The sequence below is a fragment of the Pleurodeles waltl genome, chromosome 3_1, assembly GCF_031143425.1.
Source record: "Pleurodeles waltl isolate 20211129_DDA chromosome 3_1, aPleWal1.hap1.20221129, whole genome shotgun sequence".
Lineage (NCBI taxonomy): Eukaryota > Metazoa > Chordata > Amphibia > Caudata > Salamandridae > Pleurodeles > Pleurodeles waltl.
The window spans coordinates 599,868,450-599,889,212 of NC_090440.1; the positions used below are offsets into that span (position 1 = coordinate 599,868,450).

The following is a 20,763-nucleotide window of genomic DNA, read 5'->3' on the forward strand; positions in this document are numbered from 1 at the left end:
AGAAGCCCCCCTGTATCCTGCCTGCACCGCTACAGTGACCCCCGGGTCCCTCCATTGAAACCAATACAAAACCCAATGCCTGCTTTGCACACTGCACCTGGCTGCCCTTGTGCCGTTGAGGGTGTGTTTTGTGTACCTACTTGTGCCCCCCACACCACCCCCCCCAATGCTCTACAAAACCCCCCTGGACTGCCCCCCGAGGACACGGGTACTTACCTGCTGGCTGACTGGAACCGGGGCACCCCTGTTCTCCATAGGCGCCTGTGTGTTTTGGGCACCTCTGACCTCTGCACCTGACCAGCCCTGAGCTGCTGGTGTGGTAACTTTGGGGTTGCCTTGAACCCCCAACGGTGGGCTGCCTATGCCCAGGAACTGAGACTTGTAAGTGTCTTACTTACCTCACAATCTAACCAATACTTACCTCCCCCAGGAACTGTTGATTTTTGCACTGTGTCCACTTTTAAAATAGCTTATTGCCATTTTAACAAAAACTGTATATGTAATTGCTCTAATTCAAAGTTCCTAATTTACCTGTGTGGAGTACCTTGCCTTTTATGTATTTTATTCAAATCTTAAACTTGTGGTTCTAAAAATAAATTAGGAAAATATATTTTTCCATATAAAAAATATTGGCCTGGAATTAAGTCTGAGTTTGTGTTCCTCATTTTTTGCCTGTGTGTGTACAACAAATGCTTAATACTACGCTTTGATAAGCCTACTGCTCAACCACACTACCACAAAAGAGAGCATTAGAATTATCTAATTTTGCCACTAACTTACCTCTAAGGGGAACCCTTGGACTCTGTGCACGCTCTCTCTTACTATGAGATAGTATAAACAGAGTCAACTTCCTATACCTGTCCTGTAAAAAAAAAAAAATGCAGATTGTTCCTAGGTATTGAGGGAGAGTCAAATTTTGTTGTATGATATTCAGCTTGAATTCAGATTGAAGATCCGTTTCCCAATGCATGTGACCTATTCAATAGTTTTTATGATTGTTTCCAGTTCAACCAACGAAATGAAGTCAAGCCTGGCCATAGTGATACAGAAGGATGAAAACTAAAACATCTACTTTTGAAATGAGGATTCTGGGTCGAAGGAAGTAGGAGTTACTTAGGCTGTTGCTTCAGGCTTTACTATTTGTTATGTTTAGATTGCTCCAGGGAATCTAATTTTAGCACACCAAGAAAAGAGAAGGTTGTTTGAGCTTATGCCTATTTATAGTGTTGGATGTATAACTTATGTTTATATTTCCTGATTGACAATTCTGGACTGGTGAAAATGTAGTTTTGTTTCATGTGCTTTGTAAATAAAGAAGGAAAACAGTCTAATATTTGCAACCTTTGTCTTTAAATCAGGACTCCGCTCTTCTTCACTGTTAGCTAAGAGAACCGATAATTACATGAGTAAATGTTTCACCTTCTGTGAACTGACACTTTCACTTTAGAGTGCTTCAGCACATTAATGTTACGGTAAACCGATATTCAACCATTACTGAGTGAATGCTACCTAAACTAGAAAGTATTTTAGCATAATCTAACCATGTTTCTGCTTTATTTCACTAACATTAAAATTACTATTCCGAGACAACTTAGAAATTGGCACACATCTTCATCAGGAGCTTAACATACTATGATGACGCACCACTTGATTTGCAACATACCAGAATAACATACATCCAATAGAAAATTAACCAATTTAAATGAAAGCAGGGAAACGAATTTTAAACTGTCAAATTCACAAAGTATTTAATTTTCACCATCAAGTCGTAAAAGTGTTTGATGTAAAATGAATTGGTTATTTTTGTCAATATTTAACCAAGCAGATTAATACTTACTGCCTCTTTTCATTCATATCCCAGGCATCAAGTATTCTTTCCACTAAATGGCATTTGAAAAAAACCTAAGGGAGAAACGTCATTAGCACTATGTTTTTCATATCTGCAGCAGCAAGAATGACAACATTTGCATGTTTCTTTCTAAACTAGGAACCCCATACAAATCGAACTAACATTTTGCAGCATTTTTTATGAATGTCATAACACCCACAGCCGATTAGGACCATCAGCATTCAATTACAATAAAAAACTGCCTTTTAAGAAAATGTTACTTTATCAATCGGCTATGTTTACAATGACTGAAAAGGCTGGAGCCGTTATAAAAATAAAGAACGGGCACTGAATGAAAAAAACAAAAAGTTCAGAATTTCAAACTGAGTGTAACTCTGGCTGTAAAGTTAACCGTAAAAAAAAATATAAGACTTATTTCAAACAAAATCCATTACACCAAGGACAGCTTACCAAAACTTTGGAGAAGCTCAAAACAATAAGGACACAAACATTTACGTCCAACAAGGAAAATGGTACTTACCCTGTAAGCTTCCGTTCGTGGTATGTAGTGTTGTAAATTCACATGCTGTGAATATGGGCATCTACTGATGGGCCTGGATGAGTGCAAGTTGCTTTTCTTGTAAAAAGTATTTCGAGTCACAAGGTACTGTGACTCCTCCTCTTGCTGATAATCTAACAATGGAGCTGATGACCATGTACATTATGTTCCTACATGGCAGGTGTCGATAGAATGTGAAGCAAAGCAATGTACAGAGAGATTTCCAAGGGAAAGAAGGAAAAGATCGTAAGAGACGCTGCAACAGCCATAGGTGTCCAAGGTTGTGACGGGATAGGAGGATGCTGGGCAAGTCAGGGTTTGGTGGCAGTTGCAGCTCCTTCAGGGAAACCACCTTTACCGCTTCCTCTAGAATTGTTGCCCCCTGTAGGAACCTCTTAAAGTAAGCCCTGGGAGAGGACTGATGTCCCATGCACTGGGACTATGTGGAGGATTCAGGGGAGGTGGTCTTTGAGCCCCCACAATACAGTGTGGCGAAAAGAGTCACAGAGTAGATCCTACGATGCACCAATAGATGTTTTGTGGTCCCCTATCACTTTAGCTGTATCCCCATCTTGTTATTTTAACATTCAGCCCACTAGTGGACCAAAGATGCTGTCCATCAAAGGGCAGGTTCTGCTGAATTTCCAGAAGGAGATATGGAGCCAGATGTGTCTACAGAGAAGGCCGTTTGAACTAACCCCTCCATGCAGCAGTGTCTGCCATCCACGGCACAGCAAATAGTCTGGTTAGATATTTGCTTGCCCTCATACTATTACATGTCTCCTCTTCCTTTCTTCCTCTGGGAGGTATTTGAGGAGTTTTTCCATTTCGTCCCACTTGGCACAATTATATCCTGAAACAAGGCAGATTATGGGAATACGCCATTGGTTAGTCGATTGTATGGCCACCCTTTTGCCGGTCACATCTACATGCTTTGCCCTCTCTCCCCCTGACCTTACCACCCGGTGGGGGGCATTCCCAATGGCTAGGAATTAAGTTCACTTACAAGCACTAGTTGTAGGAAAGTACCATCTTGCCTGGCATGTTACCCCCATTTTTCACTGTATATATGTTGTTTTAGTTGTATGTGTCACTGGGACCCTGGTAACCCAGGGCCCCAGTGCTCATAAGTGTGCCTGAATGTGTTACCTGTGTAGTGACTAACTGTCTCACTGAGGCTCTGCTAATCAGAACCTCAGTGGGTATGCTCTCTCATTTCTTTCCAAATTGGCACTGACAGGCTAGTGACCATTTTTACCAATTTACATTGGCTTACTGGAACACCCTTATAATTCCCTAGTATATGGTACTGAGGTACCCAGGGTATTGGGGTTCCAGGAGATCCCTATGGGCTGCAGCATTTCTTTTGCCACCCATAGGGAGCTCTGACAATTCTTACACAGGCCTGCCACTGCAGCCTGAGTGAAATAACGTCCACGTTATTTCACAGCCATTTTACACTGCACTTAAGTAACTTATAAGTCACCTATATGTCTAACCTTTACCTGGTAAAGGTTAGGTGCAGAGTTACTTAGTGTGAGGGCACCCTGGCACTAGCCAAGGTGCCCCCACATTGTTCAGAGCCAATTCACTGAACTTTGTGAGTGCGGGGACACCATTACACGCGTGCACTACATATAGGTCACTACCTATATGTAGCTTCACCATGGTAACTCCGAATATGGCCATGTAACATGTCTATGATCATGGAATTGCCCCCTCTATGCCATCCTGGCATTGTTGGTACAATTCCATGATCCCAGTGGTCTGTAGCACAGACCCTGGTACTGCCAGACTGCCCTTCCTGGGGTTTCACTGCAGCTGCTGCTGCTGCCAACCCCTCAGACAGGCAGCTGCCCTCCTGGGGTCCAGCCAGGCCTGGCCCAGGATGGCAGAACAAAGAACTTCCTCTGAGAGAGGGTGTGACACCCTCTCCCTTTGGAAAATGGTGTGAAGGCAGGGGAGGAGTAGCCTCCCCCAGCCTCTGGAAATGCTTTGTTGGGCACAGATGTGCCCAATTCTGCATAAGCCAGTCTACACCGGTTCAGGGACCCCTTAGCCCCTGCTCTGGCACGAAACTGGACAAAGGAAAGGGGAGTGACCACTCCCCTGACCTGCACCTCCCCTGGGAGGTGTCCAGAGCTCCTCCAGTGTGCTCCAGACCTCTGCCATCTTGGAAACAGAGGTGCTGCTGGCACACTGGACTGCTCTGAGTGGCCAGTGCCACCAGGTGACGTCAGAGACTCCTGCTGATAGGCTCCTTCAGGTGTTAGTAAGCCTTTCCTCTCTCCTAGGTAGCCAAACCCTCTTTTCTGGCTATTTAGGGTCTCTGTCTCTGGGGAAACTTTAGATAACGAATGCATGAGCTCAGCCGAGTTCCTCTGCATCTCTCTCTTCACCTTCTGATAAGGAAACGACCGCTGACCGCGCTGGAAGCCTGCAAACCTGCAACATAGTAGCAAAGACGACTACTGCAACTCTGTAACGCTGATCCTGCCGCCTTCTCGACTGTTTTCCTGCTTGTGCATGCTGTGGGGGTAGCCTGCCTCCTCTCTGCACCAGAAGCTCCGAAGAAATCTCCCGTGGGTCGACTGAATCTTCCCCCTGCAACCGCAGGCACCAAAAAGCTGCATCACCGGTCCCTTGGGTCTCCTCTCAGCACAACGAGCGAGGTCCCTCGAATCCAGCGACTCTGTCCAAGTGACCCCCACAGTCCAGTGACTCTTCAGCCTAAGTTTGGTGGAGGTAAGTCCTTGCCTCACCTCGCTGGGCTGCATTGCTGGGAACCGCGACTTTGCAGCTACTCCGGCCCCTGTGCACTTCCGGCGGAAATCCTTTGTGCACAGCCAAGCCTGGGTCCACGGCACTCTAACCTGCATTGCACGACTTTCTAAGTTGGTCTCCGGTGACGTGGGACTCCTTTGTGCAACTTCGGCGAGCACCGTTTCACACATCCTCGTAGTGCCTGTTTCTGGCACTTCTCCGGGTGCTACCTGCTTCAGTGAGGGCTCTTTGTCTTGCTCGACGTCCCCTCTCTCTTCAGGTCCAATTTGCGACCTCCTGGTCCCTCCTGGGCCCCAGCAGCGTCCAAAAACGCCAAACGCACGATTTGCGTGTAGCAAGGCTTGTTGGCGTCCTTCCGGCGGGAAAACACTTCTGCACGACTCTCCAAGGCGAGAGGGATCCGTCCACCAAAGGGGAAGTCTCTAGCCCTTTTCGTTCCTGCAGAAACCTCAGCTTCTTCTGTCCAGTAGAAGCTTCTTTGCACCCGCAGCTGGCATTTCCTGGGCATCTGCCCATCTCCGACTTACTTGTGACTTTTGGACTTGGTCCCCTTGTTCCACAGGTACCCTAGATTGGAAATCCACAGTTGTTGCATTGCTGGTTTGTGTCTTTCCTGCATTATTCCTCTAACACGACTACTTTGTCCATAGGGGAACTTTAGTGCACTTTGCACTCACTTTTCAGGGTCTTGGGGAGGGTTATTTTTCTAACTCTCACTATTTTCTAATAGTCCCAGCGACCCTCTACAAGGTCACATAGGTTTGGGGTCCATTCGTGGTTCGCATTCCACTTTTGGAGTATATGGTTTGTGTTGCCCCTATCCCTATGTTTCCCCATTGCATCCTATTGTAACTATACATTGTTTGCACTGTTTTCTAAGACTATACTGCATATTTTTGCTATTGTGTATATATATCTTGTGTATATTTCCTATCCTCTCACTGAGGGTACACTCTAAGATACTTTGGCATATTGTCATAAAAATAAAGTACCTTTATTTTTAGTATAACTGTGTATTGTGTTTTCTTATGATATTGTGCATATGACACTAAGTGGTACTGTAGTAGCTTCACACGTCTCCTAGTTCAGCCTAAGCTGCTCTGCTAAGCTACCATTATCTATCAGCCTAAGCTGCTAGACACCCTATACACTAATAAGGGATAACTGGGCCTGGTGCAAGGTGCAAGTACCCCTTGGTACTCACTACAAGCCAGTCCAGCCTCCTACACTAGTGACAACTACAGAGTTGGGCAGGAGTTGGACACAAATGTAAATAAGGCGAGTGGGGAAAGCTTTATATTTATTTACGTACCCGAGGTGTTATGAACCTGGCTTGGACTGGGTCCTTAAGGATGTGTAGCAAATGGCGCAGCATGCCCTTTAAGCAGGAGGAGGTACTGAGTAGAACAATGAATGGAGGAGAGAGTTTCAAAAAGTAAGTCCTCCTCTAGAGGCTCTGTATGAAGACTGACCTTGTGGAATAAGGCTGACCTATAAATGACTTCCTGATAGGAGGAGGAATCATCTGGAAGGTTGGGGGGGGTGAGCATGCATAGTAAAGGTCAGTGGGGGGTGTCCCTCTGGGTCTGCATCATAAGGAGTCCCAAGGGTCATTCTGCGGAGGGCTGTCATATGTCTTGTTCCCTCTTCCGAGCCCACCCACGTCAGAGTGAAGAGACCACTGAGGTTTGATGTTAAGGGGATTCCATGGTGAAGCTGGTGGGAAAGGTGAAGGCTGAGGAATAGGGTGAGGGGATGGCAGTATGCAAGGTAAGGTGCTGCTCTCCTTATCAGATTTCTTGTGCAGCTTTGGTGGAACCGAAATGCCTGCGTCATCCTCCAACAGTTGGTGTTTCAAAGCTGGAACAGCAGCAGAACCTGGAGGGCGGGCAAGGATACGGCACGTATGTGGGTGAATGACCAGATGTTTCTGCTTTGCATCAATCTCCTCTTGCTGAAGGATACGTTTGATTGTCAGCGCAGAGGGCTGTCTTACGGGTTAACACCAAAGTTTTTGGTTCAGAGGGTAGCTTTGGTGCGGAGGTCCTAGTTGGTGCCGACAGTTGGTTCAGTGCCTGCTTTCAAGAAGCTGGTTCCCAAGCAGGGGCATTGAAGGTTTCGCCTGTACCGAGCTGGAGCATTCAAAGCAGTTTGTTGGTGCTGAGCACAGTACGAAGGCAGTGGCGCTCCAGACTGACTATATGCCCCTTGGTGAAGGGCTGCTTGGAATGAGAGCGGTGTTTAGGGGGTGCAGTACTTGCCAACTGCTGAGCTGGCAGATGATCCTCAATATTCAGCTTTGAGTCTGAGCTTCCCTTGTGGGAGAAAACCTCTTTATAGGAAAGTACCCTCTTTTTGACATGGCTATCCCCACTTTTTGTCTCACTTCCACATGCGGAAACTGTATTCTCTGGGATCCTGCTAACCAGGACCCCAATTATTGCATGCTCTCCTCTAAATTTGATTTGGGCACCCTTCACACCCCACAATTGGCATACTGGTGCCCCCTTGTAAGTTTTAAGTATATGGTACTTAGGTACCAAGGGCTTTGGGGCACCAGGGGTTCCCCATGGGCATGTATTGTGCCACCCATGGAGAACCATGCAAACTGTCTACAGTCCTGCCATTGCAGCCTGCGTGAAAAGGTGCATGAATCCTTTCACTGCTGGTCACTGCATCAGGTCACTGTAAGATACCTGTATGGTAGGTCCTCCTAGCCAAGAAGGCATGGGTGCACATTCCTGTGTGAGGGCACCCCTGCATGAGCAGAGGTGCCCCTACAAACTCCAGTTCCAATGCACGGGACTTTCTAACTGCGAGGAAGCCATTTTACCAGGTTACTGGCACAGATCACTGTGGTCCAGCTACATAAAGGTAACTCCGAACCTAGGCATGTTTGATATTAAACATGTCGGAATCATATCCTAATACTGCCAGCATTGGTGTCATGATTTCATGCACTCTGGATGCTCCTTAGAGGACCCCCCCACCCCAGTATCGCTCCTGCCAGTCCTCCAGGCTTTACAGGCAGCCCATGCTGCTGCAGCCCGTCGGACAGGACCATCTCAAGCAGGGGAAGGCAGTGCAAAGGGTTTCCTGTAAGAGAGGGAGGCAACACCTTCTCCCTTGGAAATTGGTGTTAAAAGGTTGGGGAGGGGTAGCTGCCCCATGCCACTGGCTTGCTTTGAAGGGCACATTTTGGTGCCCTCCTCGCATTATCTGGTTTGCACCAGTCCAGGTACACACCACTCCCTGCTCTGGACTGAAACTGTACAAAGCAAAGGGAAGTGACCACTCCCCTGTCCCTCACCACCCCAGGGGTGGTCCCCAGAGCTCCTCTAGGTGGCCTCTTGATTATGGCATTTTATAAACAAGAAGCGCAGAGGCCCCTGAAAGCATTTGGTTGGCCAGGACAAGTAACTGACGTCAGTGGCCCCATCTGATAAGTGGTCACTCTGCAGAGTAACCAATACCCATGACAAGGCTATTTAGGGACTCCCTTGCGAGTGGGTCTCTAGATTCCACTTGCAAGACTCTACCAGAACTCCTGTGCAACGGTCGCTTCTGCTCCTGGCCATTGGAACTGCTGTTGGACTCTTCAGGAACCAAACAAGCCTACAACTCCTGAGGCGACCTCGCCTTGCAACCTTGTTTCTACGGCTCCTTCCACCAATTGCAACATTTCCACAGCTGGGCATCCTCTGGGTTCGGCGAGACTTCAGCTGCAGCAAATAAGCAGGAAGGAATCTCCCTTGGAGGCATGTAAGGCAACGAGGACCGGCTGCTGGGATCTTCTGCCGTCCAGCTCCAGGAAGAATCTTCAACACAGGTGGTGGATCTGAGTGATTTCCTTGGTCCTCTCTACACCTGAGGGCAAGCTTGGAAGATGCCACGTGCACCCCGACTCTTGCAGCACCCAAGGCTTGTTTACGCCTGCTCCAAGGGATCTTCAGGCTCAATGTCAGGCCGGACTCCAGCACTTTATCCTTGCAAGGACAATCTCTCCTCTGCTGCTCCAATGACATGGGACTCTTCTCTAAATGTGCTGACTGGGCCTCACTGCAACTTGCTGTGCATGCTGTCAGTGGGATGTCTGTGGGGGCTGCAGTTGCTTCTGGTCGCACTCCAGACTGCTGATGGTCAGCCAGTCAGCATAGACTCCTGTAGGAAGCTGGCTCTGTATATACTATATCAACATGAGATATAGTGTGCATAGAGTCCAGGGGTTCCCCAAGAGGCTTGACAGAGGCAATAATAGATAATACTAATTCTGTATTTGTGGTAGATTGGTCAAGCAGTTAGGCTTATCAGAGGGTAGTGTTAAAAATGTGTTGTACACAAGAAATAAGCGAAAACCCACACTCAATGACAACCCCAGGCCAATAGGTTTTTATATAGAAAAATATTATTTTGTTTATTTTTAGAACCACAAGATTCATTTAGCAGGTAAGTACATTAAATGAAAGGTAATTTACAATGTAATACTTGGAACTTTGAATGGAATCAACAATGTGAACAGTTTTCTGTGAAATGGCAAAAAGCTATTTTAAAAGGGGACACTGCAATTTTCAACAGTTCCTGGGGGAGGTAACTAAAGTACAGTTTTTGAGGTAAGTAACAAACTTACAGGTTCAATCTCCTGGGCATAGGTAGCCACCGTTGGGGGGGTTCAAGATAACCCCCAAACACCCAGCAACGCAGGGCCGGTTAGGTGCAGAGGTCAAACAGGAGCCAAAATAATGTGGGCCCCTATGGAAATGGGGGTACTCCGGTTCTGGTCTGCTTGGAGGTAAGTACCCGCGTTGCCGGAGGGCAGACCAGGGGGTTTGAAGGAGTATTGGGGGGAGAGAAGGCGGGGTTTGGGAAAGAGTGCCATGTCGACTGTCTTTTCGCCCCACTAGCACACACAAGCTGCCAAGCAGTGTGCATGTACTGACTGAGGGGTCCCGGAGGGTGGCATAATACAGGATGCATCCCTTAGGGACTTTCCCTGGCCACAGGGCCCTTGGTACCAAGGGTACCTTTTACAAGGGACTTCACTGTATGCCAGGGCTGTGCAAATTGTGGAGCCAAAAGGTACAGTTTTAGGGAAAGAACACTGGTGCTGGGGCCTAGTTAGCAGAGTCCCAGCACACTTCCAATCAAAGCTGGCATCAACACTAGGCAAAAGGTGGGGGGTAAACCATGCCAACAGTGACATTCTCCTACAACTCCCCTCTGAGGGTCGAGTCCTCTGGACCTTGTTGGTCCTCTTAAGCTCTGCAACTCTTCATTTGCTCAGGATTGCTGGAAGACCTGGCAAACAACGTGGGACATCATCTGCATGGCTCCAAGGACTCTTCTGCAGCTCCTGGGCTCCACAGCAAAACCTTTACCCTCGTTGACCCAGTTCTTCCTCCACAGAAGGGTGGGTAGTGGTTCCTGCCCCTCCTTGGACACTCCTGTGTGGACTGGATTCTGGCCCCTTCTTTTATAGGTACTCTTCTTCCAGAATCCTCTATTGGGTTCCACTGGATTGGTCCTGGGCTTGCCATCTTCCACTTTCAAAGTCCCCTTGTTAGTCCTTGGGTACTCACCTCTGGGGGTCGCGAGTTCTCCCAGCACCTCTCTAACTACTCCATATCCTTGGGTGGGGGACCTCACATTCCACTATTTTAGTATATGCTTTGACCCCCCTATAGGGCCCCAACTATTTTTCACACATTTTTGTCAATGCTTGTTTTTATATGCTAATTCCCTAATAATTACTGTGTGTAGGTGTATATAAAATGTAACTTACCTAGTGTATATCTGTTCGTGATATGTATTGCTGCAGATTCACATGCTGTGCATATATTGCCATCTAGTGTTGGGCTCGGAGTGTTACAAGTTGTTTTTCTTCGAAGAAGCTTCTTTCGAGTCATGAGATGGAGCGGCAACTCCTCTCACTGATGGTGCACATGGGCATCGACTCCTTTGTTAGACTTTTACAGCAGGAGGGTGAAGTAAGGAGTGAATTGTATATGTACACATACATGGAAAATGTCACTTACCTAGTGTACATCTGTTCGTGGCATGATACGCTGCAGATTCACATGCTATGCACTGTTCCTGCTATCTAGTGTTGGGCTCGGAGTGTTACAAGTTGTTTTTCTTCGAAGAAGTCTTCGAGTCACAGGACCGAGTGACTCCTCCCTTTCGGCTCCATTGCACATGGGCGTCGACTCAATCTTAGATTGTTTTCCCTGCAAAGGGTGAGGTACGAGCTGGTAAAGTAAGGATACTAGAGGTGCCCATGCAATGGAGTAGAAATGTATGTACATTGTGTGTAGTAAAAGAATATTTATTTACATATTTACAATTTACATGCAACTAAAACGGCTACAGGCGCCCAGGGAGGTCAGAGGGCGCATGTGAATCTGCAGCGCATCATGCCTCGAACAGATGTACACTGGGTAAGTGAGATTTTCAGTTCAATGGCATGTGTAGCTCTAGATACACATGCTGTGCATTAACTACAAAGCAGTAATCTCCCCAAAAGCGGTGGTCAGCCTGTAGGAGTTGAAGTTGTTTGAAATAATGTTCTTAATACAGCCGGTCCTACTGTGGTTTGTTGTGTTGCCAACACATCTACACAGTAATGCTTAGTAAAGGTACAGGGCATAGACCAGGTGGCTGCTTTACAAATTTCTGTCATTGGTATATTACCAAGAAAAGCCATTGTGGCGCCTTTCTTTCTAATGGAGTGTGCCCTTGGTGTAAGGGGTAATTCTCTTTTATCTTTAAGGTAACAGGTTTGAATGCATTTAACTATCCATCTGGCAATGCCCTGTTTGGATACAGAGTTACCTGCATGAGGTTTTTGGAACGCTACGAACAATTTGTTTGTTTTACAAAATTGTTTTGTTCTATCAATGTAATACATTAGCGCTCTTTTTATGTCTAATGTATGCAATGCCCTTTCAGTTACTGAGTATGGTTGTGGAAAGAAGACTGGGAGTTCCACAGTTTGGTTTAGATGGAATGGTGATATGTCTTTTGCAAAAAAAAATTGGATTTGTACAGAGAACCACTTTATGTATTTGTATAACGGGTTCTTGAATAGTAAATGCTTGTATTTCACTAACTCTTTGAAGTGATGTGATGCCTATTAGAAAGGCTACTTTCCAAGTTAGAAATTGGATTTGACAAGAATGCATGGGTTCAAATGGTGGGCCCATGAGTCGTGTTAATACAATATTAAGATTCCACGAAGGTACTGGTGGTGTCCTTGGGTAATTCTTTTTAGTCCTTCCATAAAGGCTTTAATAACTGGGATTCTAAAAAGCGATTTTGTATGTTTAATCTGCAGATAAGCAGATATTGCAGTGAGATGGATTTTAATGGAAGAAAAAGCTAGATTTGGCTTTTGTAAGTATAGTAAATAACTTACAATGTTTTGTGTGGAGGCGTCTAGTGGCATAATTTGATTAGACTGGCAGCAGCAAATAAATCTTTTCCATTTGTTTGCGTAACAATGTCTTGTTGTGGGTTTTCTTGCTTGTTTAATGACCTCCATATACCCTTTTGAAAGGTTTAAATATCCGAATTCTAAGACTTCAGGAGCCAGATTGCTAGGTTGAGCGATGCTGGATTAGTGGGTCTGATCTGTTGTTTGTGTTGTCTTAACAGATCCGGTCTGTTTGGTAGTTTGATGTGGGGTACTATTGATAAGTGCAACAGTGTGGTGTACCACAGTTGGCAAGCCCATGTTGGTGCTATAAGTATTAGTTTGAGTTTGTTTTGACTCAGTTTGTTGACCAGATAAGGAATGAGCGGGAGAGGGGGAAAAGTGTAAGCAAATATCCCTGACCAGCTGATCCATAGAGCATTGCCCTTGGACTGAGGGTGTGGGTACCTGGACGCGAAGTTTTGGCATTTTGCATTTTCTTTTGTTGCAAATAGATCTATGTTTGGTGTCCCCCAGCGGTAGAAGTGATCCTGTAGAATCTGGGGATGTATTTCCCATTTGTGAGTTTGTTGTTGATCTCGACTGAGATTGTCGGCTAACTGATTTTGAATGCCTGGTATGTATTGTGCTATCAGGCGAATGTTGTTGTGAATTGCCCAATGCCAAACTTTTTGTGCTAAGAGAGACAGCTGTGACGAGTGTCCCCCCCCCTGTTTGTTTAGATAATACATTGTTGTCATATTGTCTGACTTGACAAGAATGTGTTTGTGGGCTAGCAGTGGTTGAAACACTTTTAATGCTAGAAATACCGCTAGCAGTTCCAAGTGATTAATGTGAAGTAGTTTTTGTTGATTGTCCCATTGACCTTGTATGCTGTGATTGTTGAGGTGTGCTCCCCACCCAATCATGGAAGCGTCTGTTGTGATAATGGTGTGAGGCACTGGGTCTTGAAAAGGCCGCCCTTTGTTTAAATTGACAGGGTTCCACCATTGAAGCAAAGAGTGTGTTTGGCAGTCTATCAACACTAGATCTTGTAGTTGACCCCGTGCCTGCATCAATTGTTTTGCTAGGCACTGCTGGAAGGGCTGCATGTGTAGTCTTGTGTTTGGGACAATAGCTATGCATGAGGACATCATGCCTAGTAGTTTCATCACAAACCTTACTGTGTATTGTTGGTTTGGTTGCATGCTTGATCTTACAATTTGGAACGACTGAACTCTTTGTGGACTTGGAGTGGCAATTGCTTTTTGTGTGTTGAATGTTGCTCCCAAGTATTGTTGTATTTGGGAAGGTTTTAGATGTGATTTTTGGTAATTTATAGAAAACCCTAGTTTGTGCAGAGTATCTATGACGTATTGCGTTTGAAATTTACATTGTTGCTGAGTTTTGGCTTTTATTAGCCAATCGTCCAAATATGGGAATACGTGCATGTGTGGTTTCCTTATATGAGCTGCTACTACTGCTAGGCATTTTGTAAATACTCTGGGGGCTGTTGTTATTCCGAACGGTAGCACTTTGAATTGATAATGTTTGCCTTGTATTACAAACCTTAGGTATTTCCTGAGAGATGGTTGGATGGGTATGTGGAAATACGCATCCTTGAGATCCAGTGTTGTTATGTATTCCCCCTTTTTTTTTTAGTAAGGGAACTACGTCCTGAAGTGTTACCATGTGTAAATCATCTGATTTGATGAAGAGATTCAATGTTCTGAGATCTAAGATAGGCCTTAATGTTTTGTCTTTTTTGGAATAAGGAAATACAGGGAGTAAACGCCTGTTCCCTTTTGGTGATAGGGTACTAGCTCTATGGCTTGATTTTGTAGCAGTGCTTGGACCTCTATATGTAATAGGTCTAAGTGTTGTGGAGACAATCTGTGTGGTTTTGGTGGAACATCTGGAGGGAATGTTGTGAATTCTATGCAATAACCATGTTGGATAATTGATAGGACCCATCTGTCTGTGGTAATATGGGTCCAATTGTGGTAGTATTTGGTTAGCCTCCCCCCCCCCTCTGGTGACAAGTGTTGGGGTAGTGTGACATTGAAATCACTGTTTGCTAGGGCTTGGTTTGGCGGGCTGGAATTTCCCTCTTCCTCTTGGGAATTGTCCCCTATAGGAACCACAAAACCCCCAAATTTGGTATTGTGACTGGTAGGTGGGTTTTGTTTGGGAGGTGGATGGTTCAGATGTCTGTTGCCAAAAACCCCCTCTAAATAGTGGTTTCCTAAAAGTGCCTCTGAATTGTGGGGAGTAGAGCGCACCCATGGCTTTGGCCGTGTCTGTTTTCATCTTCCCGATCGCGGTATCAACTTCCGGCCCAAACAACTGATGTTGGTTAAACGGCATATTTAGTACTGCTTGTTGTATTTCTGGTTTGAATCCAGAACTTCGCAGCCATGCATGCCTTCGAATCGTTACAGCCGTGTTGACAGTTCGTGCTGTTGTATCTGCAGAGTCTAATGCAGACCTTATCTGATTGTTTGATATGGCCTGTCCCTCTTCAACTACTTGCTGGGCACGTTTTTGATGTTCCTTGGGCAAGTGCTGGATGTCTTGCATCTCGTCCCAGTGTGCCCTGTCGTAGCGTGTAAGTAGGGCTTGCGAATTTGCAATTTGCCATTGATTGGCTGCTTGTGAGGCCACTCTTGCCCGCTGCGTCGAACTTTAGACTCTCCTTGTCAGGTGGTGGAGCATCCCCTGATGATTGTGAGTTCGCCCTTTTTCTTGCAGCCCCCAAAACCACTGAGTCCGGGGTGAGCTGTTGTGTTATAAACACTGGGTCTGTCGGGGTGGTTTATATTTCTTTTCGACCCTCTGCGTGATAGCTCTTCCCTTTACAGGCTCTTGGAAGACCTGTTGTGCGTGCTTGAGCATGCCTGGTAGCATTGGCAGGCTTTTATAGGATGCGTGGGTGGATGCCAAAGTGTTAAAAAGGAAGTCATCCTCTACTGGTTCAGAGTGCATTGTTACGTTGTGGAATGTAGCTGCCCTGGCTAGTACTTGCTTATATGCTGTACTGTGGTGAAGGCTTGGATGGATAACACTCTGGGCTGTTGTCCGATATAGGTGGATCGTATAGATCCCATGCATCAGCATCATCTTGGGTCATCCCAGTATCTGTGGGTGAATGCGTTAGAGTACCCACTGGTGACAAGTGTGGTGAATGCAGTGGAGATGGTTGTGGTGAGACCTGTGGTGGTGGTGGTGACTTGGCTTTTGGTTGTGTTTCTGATTCTTGAAAGGCTAGTTTTCTTTTAGATTTGAGTGGAGGGATCGTCTGTATCATCCCTGTATCCTTCTGGATTTGTAACCTTTGTTGCGTTTAGTCAGGTTCATCTACATCCAGATCTTGCTCAAATCTATGCCTTTCTTTGAGGCTGCATCGAAAGCCCTTGCTCCTCAGTGCATGATGATCGTTTCGGCTCCGAAGCCGTTTTTTTCGGTACCGAAATTCCTAATTTAATTGTCTTTTTTCGGATCCGAGGAGCTCTTTCGGGGCTTGCTTGATTCAACAACTCGTTGCCAAATTTTTTCGGTGCCGGAATCTCGACCGGAGTCGGAAGCCTTCGGCAACTCTTTGGCCTTTTTCGGTGCCGATGTTATCTGGTCACCTTCCCTTCTGTGGGTTGAGCCATGGCCTGCTGGCGGTGGCGTCCCAGTGGCCTTGAATTTTTTGGTGTGACCCTGGGTTTTGGACAGGGCAGGTTTACTCACAGTTTGTTGCACCGGTGAGTGTCGTTCACCGTCAGATTCATCAGAGTCCGTTTCTTGGATGAAAATTCTTTCTTCCTCCTCGACGTCGAGATCTTGTTTCAGCTTCAACGTCATTTGTAGTCTTCTTGCGCGTCAATCTCTCAAGGTTTTTTTTTATCGAAACGCTCGGCAAGCTTCACAAGTATCCTCTCTGTGTTCGGGTGACAAACACAGGTTACAGACCCGGTGCTGGTCTGTATAAGGATACTTTGCGTGACACTTAGGACAGAAACGGAAGGGGGTCCGGTCCATTAGACTTGGACAATGGGTGTGGTCGCGCCGACCAGGCCTCGGTGAAGAGCGGAAGCCCCGAAGGGCCGCTGAAGCGGTCTTGATGTCAGTGCCGATACACTAACACTGCGCATGGGCGTCGACTCCATCTTAGATTGTTTTCCCCGCAGAGGGTGAGGTAGGAGTTGTGTATATAGTAATAGTGCCCATGCAATGGAGTTAGTATGTATGTACATAATGGGACTAAAGGTGATATATTTACAGATTTACAAATGTACAAGTTTAATTTTCTGTCAACTTCGAACGGCTACAGGCTCCTGGGGAGGTGGGAGGGCACATGTACACTGGGTAAGTGACATTTTCCGTTCGATGGCATGTGTAGCTGCAGATACACATGCTGTGCATAGACTAGTAAGCAGTTACCTACCCAAAAGCGGTAGTTTAGCCTGTAGGGGTTGAAGTTGTTTGAAATAATGTTCTTAATACTGCTTGTCCTACTGTGGCTTGTTGTGTTAACACATCCACGCAGTAATGCTTGGTAAATGTATGAGGCGTAGACCATGTGGCTGCCTTACAGATTTCAGTCATTGGTATGTTTCCTAGAAAAGCCATGGTGGCACCTTTATTTCTAGTGGAATGTGCCTTTGGTGTAATAGGCAGTTGTCTTTTTGCTTTTATATAACAGGTTTGAATACATTTAACTATCCATCTGGCAATGCCTTGTTTGGACATTGGATTCCCTGTATGAGGTTTTTGGAAAGCAACAAAATTGTTTTGTTTTGCGAATTTGTTTGGTTCTATCAATGTAGTACATTAGTGCCCTTTTTTATGTCTAATGTATGTAATGCTCTCTCAGCTACAGAATCTGGTTCTGGAAAGAACACTGGGAGTTCCACTGTTTGTAAATGAATTTAGGTAAGAATTTTGGATTTGTGCGTAGAACAACTTTCTGTTTGTGTATTTGTATAAAGGGTTCCTGTATGGTAAATGCCTGTATTTCACTCACTCTTCTGAGCGATGTGATAGCTATTAGAAAGGATACTTTCCATGCTAAGTACTGTATCTCACATGTGTTCAAATGGTGGACCCATGAGTAGTGTTAATACGATGTTGAGGTTCCACGAAGGAACTGGTGGTGTCCTTGGTGGGATAATCCTTTTCAGACCCTCCATAAATGCTTTTATGACTGGGATTCTGAATAATGAAGTTGAGTGCGTAATTTGCAGATAAGCCAAAATTGCAGTCAGATGTATTTTAATGGATGAAAAAGCTAACTTGGACTTTTGTAAGTGTAGTAGGTAGCTTACGATGTTTTTTGCAGATGCGTGTAATGGTTGAATTTGATTATTATGGCAGCAATAAACAAATCTTTTCCACTTATTTGCATAGCAATGTCTTGTGGTTGGTTTCCTTGCTTGTTTTATGACCTCCATGCATTCTTGTGTAAGGTCTAGGTGTCCGAATTCTAAGATTTCAGGAGCCAAATTGCTACATTGAGCGATGCTGGATTTGTGTGTCTGATCTGTTGTTTGTGTTGAGTTAACAGATCTGGTCTGTTTGGCAGTTTGATATGAGGCACTACTGACAGGTCTAGTAGTGTTGTGTACCAAGGTTGTCTTGCCCAAGTTGGTGCTATCAGTATGAGTTTTAGTTTGTTTTGACTCAATTTGTTTACTAGATACGGAAGGAGTGGGAGAGGGGGAAAAGCGTATGCAAATATCCCAGACCAACTCATCCATAACGCATTGCCTTGAGAGTGAGCCTGTGGGTACCTGGATGCGAAGTTTTGGCATTTTGCATTTTCTTTTGTTGCAAATAGGTCTATTTGCGGTGTTCCCCATTTTTGGAAGTAAGTTTTTAGTATTTGGGGATGAATTTCCCATTCGTGGATCTGATGGTGATCCCGAGAGAGATTGTCGGCTAACTGATTTTGAATTCCTGGTATGAACTGCGCTATTAGGCGAATGTTGTGAATCGCCCAATGCCATATCTTTTGAGCTAAGAGACAATTGTGTTGAGTGTGTCCCTTCCTGTTTGTTCAGATAATACATTTTTGTCATGTTGTCTGTTTTGAAAAGAATGTGTTTGTGGGTTATTAGAGGTTGAAATGCTTTCAACGCTAGAAATACTGCTAGTAGTTCTAAATGATTTATATGAAGCGGTCTCTGCTGAGTGCCCCATTGTCCTTGGATGCTGTGTTGGTTGAGGTGTGCTCCCCACCCTACCATGGAAGCATCCGTTGTGATTACGTATTGAGGCACTGGGTCTTGGAAAGGCCGCCCTTTGTTTAAATTTATAGTATTCCACCATTGAAGCGAGTTGTATGTTTGGCGGTCTATCAACACTAGATCTTGAAGTTGACCCTGTGCTTGTGACCATTGTGATGCTAGGCACTGTTGTAAGGGCCGCATGTGTAATCTTGCGTTTGGGACATGGCTATGCATGAGGACATCATGCCTAGTAGTTTCATTACTAATTTTACCTGGAACCTTTGGTTTGGGTGCATGGCCTGTATTACGTTTTGGAATGCCTGTACCCTTTGTGGACTTGGAGTGGCAATCCCTTTTTTTGTGTTGATTGTTGCTCCTAAGTACTGTTGTATTTGACATGGCTGTAGGTGTGATTTGTTGTAGTTGAGTGAGAACCCTAGCTTGTGAAGGGTTTCTATAACGTACTTTGTGTGTTGTGAACACCGTTCTTGCGTATTGGTTTTGATTAACCAATCGTCTAGATACGGGAACACATGTATTTGCTGTCTTCTGATATGGGCTGCCACTACGGCAAGGCATTTTGTAAAAACTCTTGGCGCTGTTATTCCGAATGGCAACACTTTGAACTGGTAATGTACTCCTTGGATTACAAACCTTAATCATTTTCTGTGGGAAGGATGTATGGGTATATGGATGGGTTTTAGAGTTTTGTATTTTTTGGGTATGAGAAAGTACAGGGAGTAAACACCCGTTCCTTTCTGATGAATTGGTACTAGTTCTATTGCATCTTTTTGCAACAACGCATGGACCTCCAGTTGTAATAGATCCATGTGTTTGGACATGTGTGTTTTCGGTGGGACATTTGGAGGGAATTGTAGGAATTCTATGCAATAACCATGTTGGATAATGGCTAGGACCCACGTGTCTGTTGTTATTTCCTCCCAGTTTTGATAAAAATGTGTTAGTCTCCCCCCCACTGGTGTTATGTGTTGGGGATTTGTGAAACTGAAGTCACTGTTTATTTTGCAGTGTCTTGGGACTTTGGAACTTACCTCTAGTTTTAGAGAACTGTCCCCCTCTGTATTGTCCCCGAAAACTTCCCCTCTGATACTGGCTCTGGTATATGGGCCTTGTTTGTGAGGTTGAGGGTTCTGTGCTCTGTCCTCGAAACCCCCCTCTAAACTGTGTTTTCCGAAATGTGCCTCTGCTCTGTGGGGAGTAGAGTGCGCCCATGGCCTTGGCCGTATCTGAGTCCTTTTTAAGTTTCTCGATAGTAGTGTCCACTTCTGGCCCAAACAACTGCTGTCCATTAAAAGGCATATTCAGCACTGCCTGTTGAATTTCTGGCTTGAATCCTGAGGTGCGTAGCCAAGCGTGTCTCCGTATGGTGACCGCTGTATTTACAGTTCTTGCAGCTGTGTCTGCTGCATCCATTGCCGACCGTATCTGGTTATTAGAGATACTCTGGCCTTCTTCCACCACTTGTTGCGCACGCTTTTGGAACTCTTTGGGTAAATGCTCGATGAAGTGTTGCATTTGGCCCCAATGAGCCCTATCGTATCTTGATAGCAAGGCCTGTGAATTGGCAATGCGCCATTGGTTGGCTGCTTGTGCCGCAACCCTTTTCCCCGCTGCGTCGAACTTGCGACTTTCCTTATCTGGTGGTGGTGGTGCATCTCCCGATGTGTGTGAGTTTGCCCTCTTGTGAGCTGCACCTACTACCACTGAGTCCGGTGTTAATTGCTGCGTGATGTACACAGGGTCTGTTGGTGGTGGTTTGTACTTTTTTTCCACCCTTGGCGTGATGGCCCTGCCTTTCACAGGCTCTTGAAATACTTGTTTGGAGTGTTTTAACATTCCCGGTAACATAGGGAAACTCTGGTACTGACTTTGTGTGGACGACAGAGTATTAAACAAAAAGTCATCTTCAATTGGTTCTGCGTGCAGGGTGACATTGTGAAATGCGGCT

The 20,763-nt window shown here is 45.5% G+C and overlaps 1 protein-coding gene across 6 annotated transcripts in view; it reads right to left on the bottom strand.

Annotated features, from left to right (window-relative positions):
* The window catches only part of PPP6R3 (protein phosphatase 6 regulatory subunit 3), a 1,278,047-nt gene that overhangs the window by 734,607 nt on the left and 522,677 nt on the right, over positions 1–20,763 (bottom strand). For all 6 annotated transcript variants that reach the window (XM_069223039.1, XM_069223035.1, XM_069223038.1 and 3 more), the window contains one exon: positions 1,838–1,902. In XM_069223039.1, coding sequence (XP_069079140.1) covers positions 1,838–1,902 — 65 coding nt within the window. The remainder of the gene's footprint in view (positions 1–1,837; positions 1,903–20,763) is intronic.